General features: G+C 38.9%; 1 protein-coding gene across 1 annotated transcript; it reads left to right on the top strand.

The window, feature by feature from the left end:
• Positions 1-14,328: 14,328 nt before the first annotated feature.
• Positions 14,329-14,778, top strand: LOC107488898 (uncharacterized). Its single transcript, XM_016109691.1, has one exon. The coding sequence runs from the start codon at positions 14,329-14,331 to the stop codon at positions 14,776-14,778; it is 450 nt and encodes a 149-aa protein (XP_015965177.1).
• The last annotated feature ends 3,867 nt before the right edge of the window (positions 14,779-18,645 follow it).

Genomic DNA, 18,645 nt, shown 5'->3' with positions numbered 1-18,645 from the left:
TGTGTAGAAACTCCACCGTTGAAAATACATAAGAACAAGGTCTAGGCATGGCCGAATGGCCAGCCTCCCATAATCTAAGAACTAGACGTTCAAAGATGATCCTAAGATCTAAAGTGATCAAAAGATTTTTAATACAATAGCAAAAGGTCCTATTTGTAGAGAACTAGTAGCTTAGGGTTTACAAAGATGAGTAAATGACATAAAAATCCACTTCCGGGCACACTTGGTGTGTGCTCTGGCTGAGCATTGAAGCTTTCATGTGTAGAGACTTTTCTTGGAGTTAAACGCCAGCTTTTGTGCCAGTTTGGGCGTTTAACTCCCATTTCTGTGCCAGTTCTGGCGTTAAACGCCGGGCAATCTTGAGCTGATTTGGCATGCCGGTTTGGGCCATCAAATATCAGGCAAAGTATGGACTATTATATATTGTTGGAAATTCCAGGATGTCTACTTTCCAACGCAATTGAGAGTGCGCCGATTGGGCTTCTGTAGCTCCAGAAAATTCACTTCGAGTGCAGGGAGGTCAGAATCCAACAGCATCTGCAGTCCTTTTCAGCCTCTGAATCAGATTTTTGCTCAGGTCCCTCAGTTTCAGCCAGAAAGTACCTGAAATCACAAAAAAACACACAAACTCATAGTAAAGTCCAGAAAAGTGAATTTTAAATAAAAACTAATAAAAATATAAAAAAAACTAACTAAAACATACTAAAAATACACTAAAAACAATGCCAAAGAGCGTATAAATTATCCGCTCCTCAATGAGGAACTGGACGGAATGACCCAAAACTCAAGTTTTCTCGATGATGATAGTCACCACTCAAGTTCTCCTAGTAATGCTCTTGCATCCGCAAGTGAATTCTTTGAGAGAGAAGAATCTTCCCCAAGTGAATACGAAGATGATGCAGAGGTCGATTTTTCTCAACCTCCCAATTATGACTCGAGTGATGAAGATATCGGTGACCTTGATCAAGACATGGTTGAATTGGAAGAAAATTTCCAAGAAGTGGAGGAATTCGCTGAAGACCACAAGGGAGTAAGTGTTGCAGAACCACCGGAAACACTTATCCCACGGCCATTACCACCCAATACGAACTTCAAGTGGGTAAAATCCTTGACTTTCATCTTTACTTTTCCACTTGAATATGGTTTGCTTGAGACAGATGGCCAGTTTAGAGCTCTTTGCAGCTTTAAAAGCAAACAGGAAAAGACTTGCACTCAGATCTGGTATGCAAGATTCACTAAGGTTTCACACTTCAATTTGAGGTGCAAGAATTGGTGTCAAGCTCAATTGGAAGGATCTCAGATGCTGTTTGGTCACTGTAGTGAGAATTCGGATTACTTATCACCCGATTGGAAAAATGCAGACCAAGACAAAGACGCGTGTAAAAGTAGAATTTGGGATCATGGAATCTATTCTACCATTCAACACTCCGGGAGCCTGCAAGCCTCTTTGAACTCACCTAAGGGCTTTGCGTACCTTGTTTGGGTCCCCAGAGGATGCTGGCATTCCAAACACTGGTGGAGATTCCTGGATCAGTACAAGCATAAGCCACCATGACAAGGTGCTCACCAGAATGTCCAACTTAAGGACTTTAACTAAAAGTGCTAGGTGGAAGACAACCCACCATGGTATTATCGTTCCTCTTTCAGTTTTAATTCTAGTATGTTTTGTTTGTTTTTGAGTTTTGATTGAACCTGGAATCATGCATACTTGCATAACATTCATATTAAACATTGCATTCTGCATACTGCATTTAAAAAAATTTCACACGCGACGCGACAGCGTCGCCGACGCGTCCGCGTCATAGGTGCGTTAGGAAGAAAATAAATTGAACAGAGAGTCACGCGAGAGCATGGCTGGAGGCGTGCCTTTGGCACAAATTGATCCACGCGATTGCGTCGCTGACGCGTCCGCATCATGTGGGAAAAATGCCTCCCACGCGTCCGCGTCACCCACGCGAACGCGTGCCCTGAAATCGACGTAAAAAGGGTGTATGGCTGAAAGTTGAGCTAGAATTGTGCTGGACTCGTGCTAGAAGCACAAGCCCTACCACGTGTACGCGTGCCCCACGCGTCCGCGCCGTTTTCAAATTTAGGCCATCCACGCGATCGCGTCAACCACGTGACTGCATCACCCAGATTTTTGGCAAAATGCATTTAAACAGAGAGTTGTGCGAACGCGAAGCTGCACTCGCGCCACTAGCACAAATCACTTGACGCGAACGCGTGACCCACGCATTCGCGTCACTTCATCGAAGCGCTATCCACGCGCTCGCGTCGCCTGCGCTGCACAGCTTATCCAAATCAGCCAAATATCTTATATTTTCTTCCCCAAATCCTAATTCTTCTTTCCCTTCTTATTTCTTTCTTCCTCATTTCTTACTTTCTTTTTCTTTTCCATTGGTGTTAAAATTCTCTTCTTCAACTATTGCATCTTTTCTTGAATTATTCTTGTGCTTCATGACTTGTTTTATTCTGATTGGATATTATTATTCATAAATCAATGCTATTTTTATAATACTGATATTCCTTTTGCATTGATACGTACTTACACTATCTTGCATTACCCACACTCTCTTCCCCTTTGTTGCACTTTTTGCACTATTGATATGCCATTTGTTCTTACTATTTTCTCACTTGCATGTTGTAGCTACCATGTACTTGAGACCTTTATTATTTGGCATTAACACCCATATTTTATTTATGTTTTTATCTTTTTTTTGGGTTACTTTCCTTCCTTTTTCTCTTCTTTTAGGATGGCCACTACAAAGAGAGAGAAACGGAAGAACTTCTATATGAGGAGACAAACAAGTCACTCTGCACAATCTATAGAGAAAAACATCAGTTGGAGCTGCCCGTCCACTTGTACATCTTAGCATGCACCAAGGACGGTGCAATCTTTAAGTGTGGGGAGGTCGATACCGATCCGTGGGTTAGTTACTTCTTTTTTAACACCAATGTTAATTTGTTCATTGTTGCATTTCCGTATTTGATTGCATGTTTGTTTGATTTTATGCATTTAGTTACTACTTGGTTGAAGTAATATTTTCTTTTTCAAGAAATTTTTATAGTATTTCACTAATTTAAATCGAAAAATTTGTGTTAAACTTGTTTGGAAGTTGTATTTGGAACATGGTTTTTTGAGCTAAAGAACACACAACCCGTGAGATTTTGAGCTTAATTGCATGGTTACATTAGTTAACCATAAATTTTTATTCTTGTGTGTTTTCTTCTCTATGATTGTAATCTTTATTTTGTTCCAGTCTATATGTCCATTATTTAGTATATTTACATACTTGCATATGATTGAGGCCATTATTTGAATTTTTACTCACTTATCCCAAATAAAACTACCCTTTAAATCATCTTTGTTAGCTCCCTTGAGCCTTTTAATCCCCTTCCGTTTTATAACCACATTACTAGCCTTAAGCAGAAAAACAAAATAAAAAAACTCCAAGTTGAATCCTTGGTTAGCTTAAGATAGATATTGTGTAAAATTTAAGTGTGGGGAATTTTATGGGAACATGGGATGATAGGAAAAAAGGAAATTAAATTGAATAAGTTATTTGAAAATTTGGGAAGCATGCTCATATGAAATCAAAATAATTAAATTACCATGTGCATTGACAAAAAAAAAAGAAAAAAATTTATTATTAAGTAATTAAATAAGGAATACAAAAAAAATATATTACCCCGAATGCAAAATAAAAAGAATCAATGCACATGGGACAAAATTCAAAAATAAGTTCGATACATGAGCATGTAATACAAAAGTGGAAAAATTTGGGTAGCTAGGTAAAGCATTTTAAATTGTATAAAGTATGTATATGTTAGGTGAGATCTTAGACTAATCAAGGATTCACTTTGTTAGCTCACTTAGCCTTATATATACATCCTCACCTTTACCTCAGCCCTATTACAACCTTGAAAAGACCTCATGATGTTTGCATTGGTATACTAAATATTTGTTGATTGGTTAGCTGAAGAACAAAGTTTAGAAAGCATGATTAGAGAAGATTAGAGTGAAGTACCCTATACACTTGAGAGACAAGAGTGATATACACTACCAATAAGGGTTCAATGCTTGATTCCATGTTTCCTGCTTTCATGAGCTGTCTTCTTACAAGTTTACTTATCTTTTATTGTGTAATTTGAATTAGTGGAATTTGATTCAAGTTTGTATTGAAGAACATATTTACTTTTAACCAAGTAGGTAGAAACATTTTGCATGTAGTTGCATCCGCATAGATAGGTTGCATTGCATACTCTCTATCATTTCTATTCACTCCTTTATAGCTTCTCTTGAGCTTAGCATGAGGACATGCTAATATTTAAGTGTGGGGAGGTTGATAAACTACTATTTTATGGTTTATCTTGTGCTCAATTGAGTGGTTTTTATCAACTCTTTACCCACTTATTCATATGATTTGCATGGTTTTACATTTTCCTTCCGATTTTGTGCTATGACTGAAAACATGCTTCTTTGGCTTTTATTTTCTTTTATTTAAATCCTCTCTTATTATCATTCGATGCCTTGATATGTGTGTTAAATGATTTCAGGGGATTACAGGGCAAGAATGGCTTAGAGGATGGAAAGGAAGCATGCAAAAGTGGAAGGAATACAAGAAGTTGAAGAAATTGCTAAGCTGTCCAACCTGACCTCTTCGCACTCAAATGGTCATAACTTGAGCTACATAGATCCAAATAAGATGGTTCCAGTTGCGTTGGAAATCTAACATTCGGGGATTCGATTTGATATATAATTTGCCATAGTGGCCATACAGATAGGTGACACGAAAGCGCGCTCCACGTGGATGCATTGCATTTGCGAATCTCATTCCACACAAACGCGTGTATGACGCCTCCGCGTCACTTTGCCGCGACCTGTACGGACCAGAAAGTGCTAGGAGTGATTTCTGGGCTATTTTTGACCCAGTTCTCGGCCCAGAAAACACAAATTAGAGGCTGGGAGTGGAGCAGAAGGAATCATTCAATCATTACTCACAATTTTAGGTTTTAGATGTAGTTTTTAGTGCGAGGGGTTCTCTCCTCTCTCTTAGGTTTTAGGATTAGGATTTCTTTAGTCATTAAGATTACTTCATCGTATTAGGTTCAATAATTTATGTTTCTCTTCTACTTTTATTTACTCCGATACTTTTATTTGTGTTTGATTTATGTCGCCCAATTGGCTTATGAATATTGTCCATGTTAGAATTGACATCTTTATTTAATATAAATTGAGGTATTTCAGACTTATATGTTATTGATGCTTGGGCTCTATCCAAATTATTTTCATTCAAGTAGATTTTATTCCCTTTTGGCTTTGGTTGATTAATTGGTAACTCTTGAGTTTTCAAACTTAGTAGTGGTTGAAATTGCCAGATTCTAATTGATCTAGATTGCTCTAAAGCTAGTCTTCCCACAGGGATTGACTAGGACTTGAGGATCAAACTAATTAGTCCACTTGACTTTCCTTTGCTTTAGTAAAGGATAACTAAGTGGGATTAAAACCCAATTCTCATCACACCTGATAAGGATAACTAGGATAGGACTTCTAATTTCTCATATCTTGCCAAGAGTTTATTTTACAGTTATTTATTTATTTTACTTGTCATTCAACATACTCCTTCCTCACTTTAAAAACCCCCAATTTAGAAGACTCATAACCAATAATAAGAGCATACCTCCCTGCAATTTCTTGAGAAGATGACCCGAGGTTTAAATACTCGGTTATCAATTTTAAAGGGGTTTGTTACTTGTGACAACCAAAACGTTTGTATGAAGGGATTTTCTGTTGGTTTAGAATCTATCCTCACAACGCGACTATATTTTTACAAATTCTTTACCAGCAAAAATCCTAACGTCAATGCTACTCCCATAGTGCCTTGGATTAGGAAAAGTATAAGAGGCTAGAACCCTCCTTTGAGGTTGGCCATTGTTGTCAGCCACTCCCTCTTGTGGATTAGGAGCATTTCCTTCCATCTCCTAGTTCTCTTCCTTTGATTCCTCTCCACTAATGGCTCCCTTTCCTCTGGATTCTCTTCTTAGTCTTCGAAGAGTTCTTTCATCAATATCACCAGAGGTGAAGACCTCTCTCCTTGCTTCTGTCATACACACAAAACCAGAAACCAAGAAACACAATCCACTCTGTTGCTAGAGTTATGTTAAGGTTAGCTTAAACAAAAATTCAAAGAGTTAGTGTGCTTAACAGAAATGAAAGAAAAAATAAAAGAAAAAGTACTTAATCTAGATTATCACCTTACTTAATCATTGTCAATCTAAATCAATCCCCGGCAATGGTGCCAAAAATTTGATGAGGGAAAAACGATTCCACACAAACTCACCAACAAGTGTACCGGGTCGCATCAAGTAGTAATTACTCCCAAGAGTGAGGTCGATCCCACAAGGATTGATGGATTGAGCAATTTTAGTTAGGTGATGAATTTAATTAAGCAAATATTTGATGATTTGAGTGATTTTGATCAATAGAAGTGAAATTTCAAGTAAACTAAAGTGCAGAATGTAAATTGGATAAAAACTAAAGTACAAAAGAAGTAAAATTGTAGAAACTTAAAGTGCAAGAAAGTAAAAGAACTGAAAGTTAAATTGCAAGAAATATAAATGACTGAAACTTAAAGTGCAAGAAATATAAATTGCTGAATTTAAATTACTGAGAAATGTAAATTTCTTGAAGAATAGAACGATTTGGGTGCTCGGATTCAGAATTGAACAAGGAAATGCAAGTTAAAGTAAACCAGAGAGCTATGAGATGAAGAGATTTAGCTCAGTAGCCAAACAGAAATGGAAATTTTCTTGAAAAAACAAACAGCAAGAAAACTTAGCTCAATTATAAAATTCTTAAAGAGAAACAGAAGATCGAAGAAGAGCAATGAGATCAGAAGGCAGATCTAGATCTCAATCACTCCCTTGACCAAACAGAAAAGAAATTGCAGAAGAAATGAAAATGAAAACAGTAGAGAAGATCTTGATCCAATTCTCCAATTCTCAAGACTAAATGAATGGAAAGCAAAGATGATTCTCAGATCAAGAAATTCAATGGAGTTCCTCAATTTGAATTCAAAAACCCAATACAAAAAATAGAAGTTACAGAAGCAAGAACAAATAGAAAGAAAACAAGATTAAATCCCAATTCCCCAAATTCAGAATGAAAATTTAAAACTAAAAAACTAAAAATGAGCTAAAGGTCCTTTACAAATTGAATTTGATCCTATTTATACACTTTCTATGTTTGGTCTTCATATCTTGGAATGGATCGTTTGATTTTGGATTTGAAGAAAGGTGGGTCCGGTTGGCTTTGGTTCATTTGGACTGAAGGCATGCTCTAGTGGAGCGCTCCGTTGAGTTTAATGAACTTGGTGTTCACTCTTGCCTTATGTACCTTGTCACGTGTTGAGCCTTCTTGCCTAGCATTCACTCTTTGAATGCTACGTTCAAATTGTGAATGCTACACTTGATACTGAGCCTTCCTTAATTGAGCGCTATGCTCTTCATGGTGCATGCTCCCTCTTCGAACCTTGGCCAGCGCATATTTGGTGAGTGCTACCCTTTACTTTCCTTCGCCAAGAGGCCGAAAACGTTCACATTGGTGAACGTGGCGTTCACTTTACTGAACGCCCCTTCCATTGTTGCACACTTGGGCCTTGCTCCCTTGCCAAGAGTGTCACGAGAACGTTGGCTAAAGGGAGCACTACGCTCAAATTTTGGAGCGCTACCCTTCCTTGTCTTGATGCGCGCTCAGCTCCCTTAATGCTCCCTCTTCGAGCGCTACGTTGCAACCTTCGAACTCTCCTTGTGAGCTTCCTTCCTCGAAGCTTAAATCCACGATAAAGGTGGAAGGAGTGAAAGTGGTGTTCACTATTTCAAACGCTACCCTTTGGCTTTTGCTGCACCATTTGGTGCATCTTGATGGAGTGCTAAAAAACGTTTACTAGAGTGAACGCTGCGCTATAATGTTTGAGCGCTACCCTTCCTTGGTTTCCTTGGTTGTGCGCTAGCCCTTGTGAGCCTTGGTGATTGCCATGCTTTTACTATCATGGGCCATGCTTTGAAAAGCGTGGCCTAAGGTCCAAAGCATGCTCAAACTTCAAAGAGTGCCCAAAAATCCTTCTTTCCTCTTTTCCATCATTTCTTCATCTACAAACAACCAAACAACTAATCAAAGTCCCACCAAAATCACTAGATCCTTGCATCATTTATAAAATCTATCAATTCTAGCATAAAACCCATGATTTTGTGTAAAATAAATGATGTTTGGTTGATTCAAGATAATCATAAAAAGCTACTCCAATTACTTACTTATTGTGCAAGAAAGTGCATAAAACCTAATGAAACTAGTGAAAAATACTTGTAAAACTAGCATAAGATGACTTGTCATCAAGCTTCTAGATAATATTATTCCTTTTATATATCAGATGTATGAGCTTAGAACTGTCGTAGTCCTTGATTAATCTTTGCTTTACGACGCGAGGGAAAGCTTAGGCCAATTGGGGTGTTACATGTGACATCTATGTAAGTTCCATCTAATGCTCCTAGACAACCCTATCAAATGAAAAAAAAAGTTATTACACGCAGAGTTAACTTGACCAATAAAAGTAAGAGCTACATACACAGCCTACCTTGAACCATTTCCATCTGGGATCTACACAATCTTCTGGTACAGGGTCTGCCTTTGCAAATAAGATACTTTAGACACGTAAAATCGAACACAATACCTTGTGAAAATACTACTAATAGTTTCACCAGACCTATAGAACCTAACTTGTAAGGCGCGATTTTTCGCATGGTGAGCTAATATGATTAAGAAAGTAGTTACTTGCTCACCTATGCCAACATGACCGTCTTCGTCTAATCCACCTTGAACTTGTAGCAATTCACATAAAGTTGCAAATGAATTTAAACTCAATCTTAACTCCTATATTCAATTTCTATCTCCACCTTCTCCAACGATATTATCTAATGCATCTCGCCTTAATGGCAGTGTGTTCACTTTTTGACCAATCAAAGAATGACCTCGCCTTCTATTCCTAATATACATATATAAAGTAACTAAAAATAGCAGCATTAATGTGTCAATTTGCATTCTCATAATCCAGTAATATCCAACACATAGCTTAAGTTGTTTAGAACGATCCATCATCACTTCCTAAGAAACAATAACAAGTAAATACATAAATGGAGAACTCTAATAATTTGTACAAATAGGAAAGATGCTCAATTAAACTAAAAATAGGGAAAACACTCATTACATAAGCATATGTAAGTAGCGATGAACAAAATAGAAAAGACATGATTGAAATCTAATTAAATACGTATCAATAAAAATATGAGCTAAAAATAATTAAGAGTTTTAATATGTAATTTTGTTAAGTAAATGAAAGGAAATAATATTTTGAGATAGGTGATTGATAACTTTCTAAGACAAAATTGACTCTGACTACTATCACAATGAAAAAAGATCCAAGCTTATAAATTAACATGTCAATTTCTACAAAAAATTATCATCCAACTTATTCAATTTCTACAACACATAATACAAAAAATTTGATCAACAACTTAGTGAGTAGATTAATAACCAATTTTATAGACACAATACAAATAAATTGCCCTCTTTGAATTAGACACATGGCTTTTTCCATTATTTTTCCTCTTTGATTAAGGAAAATAACTTATCAAACTTCAAAATACTTTGAAACAACCACCACCGAAATTATCCATTGTCTGTTGAAGAATTAAGATGAAAATAAAATGAGTAATTATAAAGAAATCCTAGGTGTACCTACAATCCGACTAGCTATATACCCAAACACTAGAATAGCACTCAATAAATAATAACACATCTTATCAATAATCAAAATAAAAAAAAATATATCACAAGAGGAAAATACTAGAGGCAACAAGGCAAAGCACAGCTAGGAGGAGGCTAATGCGGCTGCGGGATGGAGAGGCAAAGGCGGTGGAGTAGCAACACATGCTCACCGCAACCGGAGCATAGCACGCAGTAATCAGAAAGGAGAGTCAGTGGGAAACGGAGAGGATGTGTGGCGGAGGTACAGCTTCAATGGTACAGAACAATTGCAGAAGAAATCACTCGTTAGGGTTTGTAAGAAAAAAGGGAGATATCTGGAATTTCAGAAAATGAATGAGGATAAAATAGTCTAAAAAAAAGAATACAGATCTGTGTCCATCACCAAAAATCCGTGTCTCGCCATTTTACTGAGACATGAAATACATGTATTTTGTCTATGCTTGTGTTTAAGCGTCTCCTTCTTATTTTTGTGTCTCACAAACCAAACAATAGACACGTCCAACCGTGTTTATGTCTTGGCAAGACACGGACATCAAACAAACGGGGCCTAAGTGTGGCCGGACACTATGAAAGTTTCGGATGAGCTCACCCTCGTAAATATACACCGGTGAGGGTGTTGAATATATATATATATATATATGATGTTTATGTTATGAGTTAACTCGAGTTGGGGATGCACCACAGAGGGACAGTCCAATGGTTAGCTACTAGGACTTGTCGGGCTGGCTTTATAACCGACAGATGAGACTCATCAGCCACTAGGACAGGCATGCATCATATGCATTATATGTGAATTTTCTGGTTTGCCTAATTGATTGCATCATTACTTGCTAATTTCTTAATTGTCTTATCTACTTCTTATTTATGCATTCCTTGCTTGATTTACTTGTGCTTGCATCTCTATTACTGTTGGCGGTAGGGAGGTTTGCAGAACTTGGAAAGGGGATGTTAGTTAGTCTGAAGATCCTTAATTTAGTCACCTATTTACATTTCTTATGGTTTAGCATGTTTATGCACTTTGATTATAATCTGAAAGTTCTAGGATTGCCTTCGGCTTTCCTAGGACATTACATGTTAGATATTTGGGCACCGTTATCATACTGAGAACCTCTGGTTCTCACACATGTGGATTTTGTGGTTTTCAAATGTAGGACGTGAAGCTCATCACTGAGGCATGCTGTAGACTTCCTTTTGGCGAAGATCCTTATTATCTTGGGATTTTATTTGATAATTTTGTACTTGTTTAGATACTATATTCTCCACTGTATATATGTATTTTGTATTATCTCCTCCTAGAGGTTATTTTGGAGAATTAGGTCCTGTATTTTGTCTTTTTTGGGTTTTATTTTGGATAGTTCTTATATATATATATATATGTATACTGTTATGCTCTGACCAGTTAACTTCGCAAACTGAGTCCGGAGCCTTGATATATGTATTGTTGGCACTCTTCTGTACATCCTTTCATGTTAGCTTATCCTTTATCTGTTTCATTTACATTATCGATCAGAGTGTTGCACTTTTTCATTTAACGGTTTTGATTTATCTATTTTTCTTCAAAGGCTCCTAGTTATAAATCTTTTTATACTACTATATATACTGAATTTTATTTATAGAGGTCGTAATATATCGCCACCTCTGTTTTATGACTTAAGCATAAGACTCTGTTTGGTAGGGTGTTACATTATGGTATCAAAGCAGTTTGTTCCTACAGAGCCTGAAGGACGAACTGACTATGCTTCTGTGCATTCTTTGTGGTTGTGTTTATGTGCTATTAGGATATTTGACTGATATAACTGGCATAAAATTTCATGAGCATGCATTTGGGACTTTGAGCACTAGACTTCCAATATTGAGACTAATCAACTTGATATCAATTGTTTGGTGTGTATAGGAACCAGATGGCGCCTCGTGGATGCGGTCGAGGCCGTGGGAGAGGACGTGCCGGTACTTATGGGCCGAAAACTAACCCGAATGACCCCGTGAACTTCATGGATGCATTGCAGAATATGGCTGCTACAATGTCGGCCACTGCTAAGGCACTCAGACAGCAGATGAACAACCATAATAATGAGGGGAATAGAAGAAACGGGACTCAAGGTCCAATAACGTTGGCAACCTTCTTGAAGGTCAATCCGCCAAAGCTTAAGGGAACCATTAATTCGACGGAAGCCCACACTTAGTTTCAAGCTATGGAGCGCGCACTGCAAGCGTAGTTGGTGCCTAATAAACCACTATTTTATGGTTTATCTTGTGTTTAATTGAGTTGTTTTTATCAAGTCTTTACCCACTTATTCATATGATTGGCATGTATTTGCAATTCCTTCCCAAATTATTCTATGATTGAAAACTTGCCTCCTAGAATCTTTAATTTGTGTATTTTAATCATCTCTTATTACCATTCGATGCCTTGATATGTGTGTTAAGTATTTCAGGCTTCATAGGGCAGGAATGACTTAGAGAATAGAGAGGAAGCTTGCAAAAAAAGGGAAGGAGCGCAAGAAGTAAAGGAGACAACCAGCGGACAGCGACGCGCACGCATGGCTGACGCGTGCGCACAAATCAGACAAAATCACAGTGATGCATATGCGTGCTTGACGCGTACGCGTGGATTGGAGTTCGTGCAAACGACGCGAGCATGTGCCTGACGTGCAAGCGTGGCAAGGAAAATGCTGAATGACGCGTACACGTGAATGACACGTATGCGTGACCTGCGCAATCTGCAGAAATTACAGAATATGCTGGAGACAGTTTTGGGCTGCATTTTGACCCAAATTTTGGCCCAGAAACACAGATTGAAGTCAAGGAACATGCAAAGACTCAGGAGAGGAGATCATAATTCACAATTTGAGTTTTTAGATGTAGCTTTTAGAGAGAGGTTCCCTCTTCTCTCTTAGGATTTAGTATTAGGATTCCTCTTAAAGGATTTAGGATTTCTTTTAGTCATTAGGATTGTTTCTTCATACCAGGTTCAATAATTTATGTTTCTCTTCTATTTTTATTTTTATTTATTCTGATGCTTTTATGTGTATTTGATTGATGTCGCCCAATTGGCTTATGAACCATTCATGTTAGGATTTTCTTAGTTAATATAATTTGAGGTATTTCAGACTCATGATTGTTCTACTTTATTTATGATTTATTTTCGCTTTTGGCTTTGGTTAATTAATTGGTAATACTTGAGTTATCAAACTCAGCAGTGGTTGAATTTGGCAATTGCTAATTAATTTGGATCGCTCTAAAAGTTGACTGAAACTCAAAGATCATTTTAATTAGTCCACTTGACTTTCCTTTATTTAATAAGGGATAACTAAGTGGGATTAAGACCCAATTCTTATCACATCTGATAAGGATAACTAGGATATGAATTCTAGTTTTCATACCTTGCCAAGTGATTTATTGTTATTGAATTATTAATTCCTGCAATCTATTTTTCTTGTTCAAACCTTTTCAAAACCCCAAAATATACCTTTGTATATCCAATAATAAATTATACTTCCCTGCAATTCCTTGAGAAGACGACCTGAGGTTTAAATACTTCGGTTATCAATTTCAAAGGGGTTTGTTACTTGTGACAACCAAAACTTTTGTAAGAAAGGAAATCTTGTCGGTCTTGAAGCTATACTTACAACGGGAATTTATTTGTGGAAATTCTAGATCGCGCGAGAGTTTTGTTCTTCAGTGCCTAAGGAATAGTGCATCGAGTTTGCTACTTATCTGCTCACCGAAAAAGTGTCGCATTGGTGGCAGGGAACCCAACATCTCATATAGCAGGGCGATGACCCTATCACCTGGGATGACTTCCAGGTGGAATTCTACAAGAAGTATTTTCTGAATTCTGCCCAGACGGCAAAGCAATTGGAGTTACTGCAGCTGAAGTAGGGAACTATGGCTGTATCTGAGTACACAGACAAATTGAGGAGTTATTTAGGTTCTCCTGTATGTGTCAAGGAGCTTTGGAAGACTTTGAGGAGTGGAAGTGTATCAAGTATGAAGGAGGGCTCCGAAGCGACATCTGCAGCTCAGTAGGGCCTATGGAGATAAGGACTTTCTCTGAGTTGGTGAACAAGAGCAGAGTTGCCGAAGAGTGTGTGAAGAAGGCAGCTACAGAAAGGGGAAGCCAGAGGGGATTATTTCCGCTGAACTGAGGGAAGAGTTTTGCTCCTAGAGGTCTGCCCTTCAAGTGGGGAGGTTTTGCACCACAGAGGACTCAGGGTCAGAACAACTTTAGGAGGCCTAACAACAACAATGCTCTGAGGAGGAGATTTGGGAAGCAGCCTCAGAATGAGCAGGCGTGTGCTAGATGTGGGAGTTACCATCTTGGTGTTCCGTGCAAGCCTGGATGGGGGTTGTGTTACTCATGTGGGAAGCCGGGGCATAAAGCCTCAAACTGTCTGGAAAAGTAGAGACAGTGTGCTGGGAGAGTACAATAGCTTGGTCGGGTGTTTACTACTTCAGCTGTGGGTACCGAGGGATCAGAGACACTTATTCGAGGTAATTGTGAAATGGCTGGTCAGATTTTAAATGCCTTGTTTGATTCTGGAGCATCACATTTATTCATTGCATTTAAGAAGGCTAGTGAGTTAGGATTGAAGATTGTGGTTTTAGGCTATGACTTGAAGGTGTATAATTCCACCCATGAAGTCATGGTAACTAGGCTAGGATATTCTCAAGTTTCATTTAGGGTCAAGCAGCGTGATTTTGTACATGACTTGATTTTTTTGCCGATGACCGGTCTTGATCTTACCTTGGGATTGGACTGGTTATCTAAGAATTGTGTCTTGTTAAACTGCTTTGAGAAATCGTTGCATTTCATGCCGGAAAGATCGGAAGGGCCGGTTGTGGTGAACGGTTGCTACTTGAACTATGTGGTAGTAAATTGTTCAGGGGAGGAATGTCAAGGTGTTATGCTGTTAGCTGCGAATGTGTCGGGTGAGGAACAAGACTTAGAGTAAATCCCAGTTGTTTGTGAATTTCCTGAGGTATTTCTTGATGACATTAAAGAATTCCCTCCTAGCTGAGAGGTTGAGTTTACAATTGAGTTGGTGTCGGGAATAGGGCCAATCTCGATTTCCCCTTATAGAATGTCGCCTTTGGAAATGGCCGAGCTCAAGACTCAGTTGGAAGACTTAATAAGCAAGCATTTTATCTGCCCTAGTATTTCTCCGTGGGGAGCACCAGTATTGTTGGTGAAGAAGAAAGACAGGAGTATGCGGCTTTGTATGGATTACAAACAACTGAACAAGGTCACAATAAAGAATAATTACCCACTGCCAAGGATTAACGATCTCATGGATCAGTTACAAGGAGCCAGGGTTTTCTCCAAGATTAATTTCCGATCCGGTTATCACCAGATAAGAGTGAGAGTTGAGGAAATCCCTAAGATCGCTTTCAGAACTCGTTATGGTCACTACGAATACGCTATAATGTCTTTTGGGTTGACAAATGCTCCTGCATCATTTATGGACTACATGAACAGAATCTTCAGCCCATTCTTGGATAAGTTTGTTGTCGTCTTCATTGATGACATACTAATTTATTCTAAGATCGAAGAAGAGCATGTCGAGCACTTGCGAACCGTGTTACAACTCTTGAAGGAGAGAAAATTGTACGCCAAGTTATCTAAATGTGAATTCTGGAAGAGTGAGGTCAAGTTTCTAGGTCACGTGGTGAGTAAACAGGGGATAGTAGTGGATCTTTCTAAGGTGGAAGCAGTGATGGACTGGGGATGACCGACCTCAGTGATTGAGATAAGGAGTTTTCTGGGCTTAGTTGGCTACTATAGAATATTCATCAAAGGCTTCTCGCAGATAGCTTTGCTGTTGACCAAGCTAACTTGCCAAGACGTACCGTTTGTTTGGACTTCTGAGTGCGAGGAGAGTTTTCAAGCGTGGAAGCAAAAGTTGACTACCGCGCCTGTGTTGGTGTTACCCGAGCTGAATGAACCATTTGAGGTATATTGTGATGCCTCACTAAAGTTTTGGGGTGCGTGCTAATGCAGCACCAGAATATGGTGGCATATGCCTCATGGCAGTTGAGACCTCACGAAGTTAATTACCCAATACACGATCTGGAACTCGCTATGGTTGTGTTTGCGCTAAAGGTGTGGAGGCATTACCTCTATCGAGTTAAGTTCTGAGTTTTCTCTGATCACAAGAGCTTGAAATACCTCTGATCAGAAAGAGCTCAATATGCGGCAGAGGAGGTGGATGGAGTTAATGAAAGACTACGACTTTGAGTTGAATTACCATCCTGGGAAAGCGAACGTCGTAGCAGATGCGCTAAGTTAGAAATTTTTGTATACTTCTTGGATGATGCTTCGAGAAGAGGAGTTGCTTAGAGCATTCGAAATTCTGAAGGTTGGTGTTCAGGAAGTGGCCAGAACTCTGTGTTTGAACCAATTACATATCTTAAGTGATTTTAAATCCGAGCTCCTAAAGGCTCATCAGAATGATGATGTGTTACCAAAGGTGTTACCAGCTATTTAACAAGGAAAGTAGTGGAGAGTGTCATGGGATCTGATAGGTTATGGAGATTCAAGGGTAGGATCATTATGCCAGATGTTGAGACTTTACGGCAAGATATATTAAAGGAAGCACATAAAAGTAGATTTTCTATTCACCTTGGGAATACTAAGATGTACCATGGCTTAAAGGCTATGTTTTGGTGGCCTGGTTTAAAGAATGATGTGGCGGAATATGTCTCAAAGTGCCTAACTTGTCAAAAGGTGAAGATTGAACATCAGAGACCTTCTGGGACGTTGCAGCCCTTGGAGATTTTGCAATGGAAGTGGGAGAGCATTGCGACGGATTTTGTGTTGGGATTGTTGAGGACTAGGACCGGTTTTGATGCTATCTGGGTAATTGTGGGCCGGCTGACGAAATCGGCTCACTTTTTACCCATTCGGATGAACTATACCCTTGAGGAGTTAGCACGCCTATATATAAAGGAGATTGTAAGACTTCATGGTGTGCCTACGACTATAATTTCTGACAGAGATCCCCGTTTCACTTCAAGGTTCTAGGGTGCATTTCAGAGAGCTTTTGGAACCCGTTTGAGCTTAAGTACAGCTTGCCATCCTCAAACAGATGGTCAATTTGAGAGGTCAATCCAAACCCTAGAAGATATGTTGAGGGCTTGTGTTTTGGACCAACCGGCGAGTTGGGATCGGTATATGCCGCAAGTGAAGTTTGCGTATGAAAATAGTTACCATGCGAGCATCGGAATGGCTCCATACTAGGCTTTGTATGGGAATAAATGCCAATCTCCGCTATGATGGTATAAAACCGGGGAAAAGAGCTTGTTAGGGCCGAAATTGATAGCTGAAACTACCGAGCAAGTTAAGAAAATCAGAGATAGGATGCTCACTACTCAGAGCCGTCAGAAGAGTTACATTGATTAGAGGTGGAAACCCTTTGAGTTTGAGGAAGGAGACCATGTTTTCCTTAAGGTTACTCTGATAACAAGAGTAGGTAGAGAGATTAAGACGAAGAAACTGAATCCTCAATACATCGGTCTGTTTCAGATTCTTGAGAGAGTTGGACCGGTGGCGTATCGGATGGCTCTACCACCTCACCATTTGAATCTGCATGACATATTTCACGTGTTGTAGCATTGGAAGTATACTTCTGATGCTAGCCATGTGTTAGAACCTGAATCGTTTTAGTTAAAAGATGATTTGACTCTCCCGGTGACTCTGGTCAGGAATGATGACACGAGTATTAAGAAGTTGCACGGAAAAGAGGTTTCATTAGTGAAAGTGGCATGGATTCGAGCCGGTGTTGAGGAGCACACTTGGAAACCTGAGTCAGAGATGTGAGCGGACTACCCACACCTATTCTCAAGTAACTGAATTCGAATTTTGTTGGCAAAATTCCCAATTAGGTCACAAGAACTGTAAAACGCGGTTAATTAATGCCTAATTAACCCATAAATTAAAATATATTCTAGAAAATGAGAAAATGAGGTTTTTATGGTTTAATGTGATAGAGAAATTTAAAACGAAAATTTTGACACCAATTTTAAAGAAATCGCCTAAGATTGGGCCGAATGGGCCAAACGCGCCAAACGAACTCGTATTGCGCCCTTGGTTCAGCCCAATACCCCATTTAATGAAAGGCACAACTCTTCTTCCCCCCATTCTAAACACACACGTTGAAACACTTGGGGGAGGAAGGAAGAACATGAACCCTTGCTCCTATTCACATCAACCTTCCATTAATAATATCTTTTGATCCGGAGCTCCGATTGACGCACTATTTACGGCCAAGTAACCGCAGCGTCGATCTCTACAAAACCCACACAAACATTCTTGAGGTAAGCCACACTTCTTTCTTCGAATCCCAGCCCATGATTTCAAATTTATTGGGCAAAGATGTTGAAATTTGTGAGCTCCTTGTGTTGTAGGATCAAATTAGCTTGAGGGAAAAGCTTGTTCTTGCTCCCTTGATCCTTGGATAAGGTAAGAGATCTCAAACCCTAGTGAAAATGTGAATTTAAGGTATTGGGTATTGAGTTATTGTGTTTTGGTGTGATATTATAGCTTAGGTATTAAATATATGTGTATTTGAGCTTAATTGGTGGTTTTAGAAAGATTGGAAAGGAGATTTTGTGCTTGGTAATCTACTGGTGAGGTTTTGGAGACCTTAGGAGTTTAATTAAAGAGTGTTCCGGGTTAAGCGGGAATCAGCCAAGGTATAGTTTCGGTTTTCTGTATTTAAAATGTAATGTAGTTGTGAAAACGTCGGCTAGTGACCCTAGGATAGGGCTTTAGAATGATGGTGTAAATGATTGTGTGTGGCTGTATTGGTTGGTGAAGTACG

The sequence above is a fragment of the Arachis duranensis genome, chromosome 1 (genome assembly GCF_000817695.3).
Source record: "Arachis duranensis cultivar V14167 chromosome 1, aradu.V14167.gnm2.J7QH, whole genome shotgun sequence".
Taxonomy (NCBI): Eukaryota; Viridiplantae; Streptophyta; class Magnoliopsida; order Fabales; family Fabaceae; genus Arachis; species Arachis duranensis.
This window is presented reverse-complemented; position numbering and strand designations above follow the sequence as displayed.

What these genes read in the sequence shown, in the direction of transcription:
- LOC107488898 (XM_016109691.1), top strand. Translation starts at nt 14,329, where the DNA reads ATGGCTGGTCAGATTTTAAATGCCTTGTTTGATTCTGGAGCATCACAT.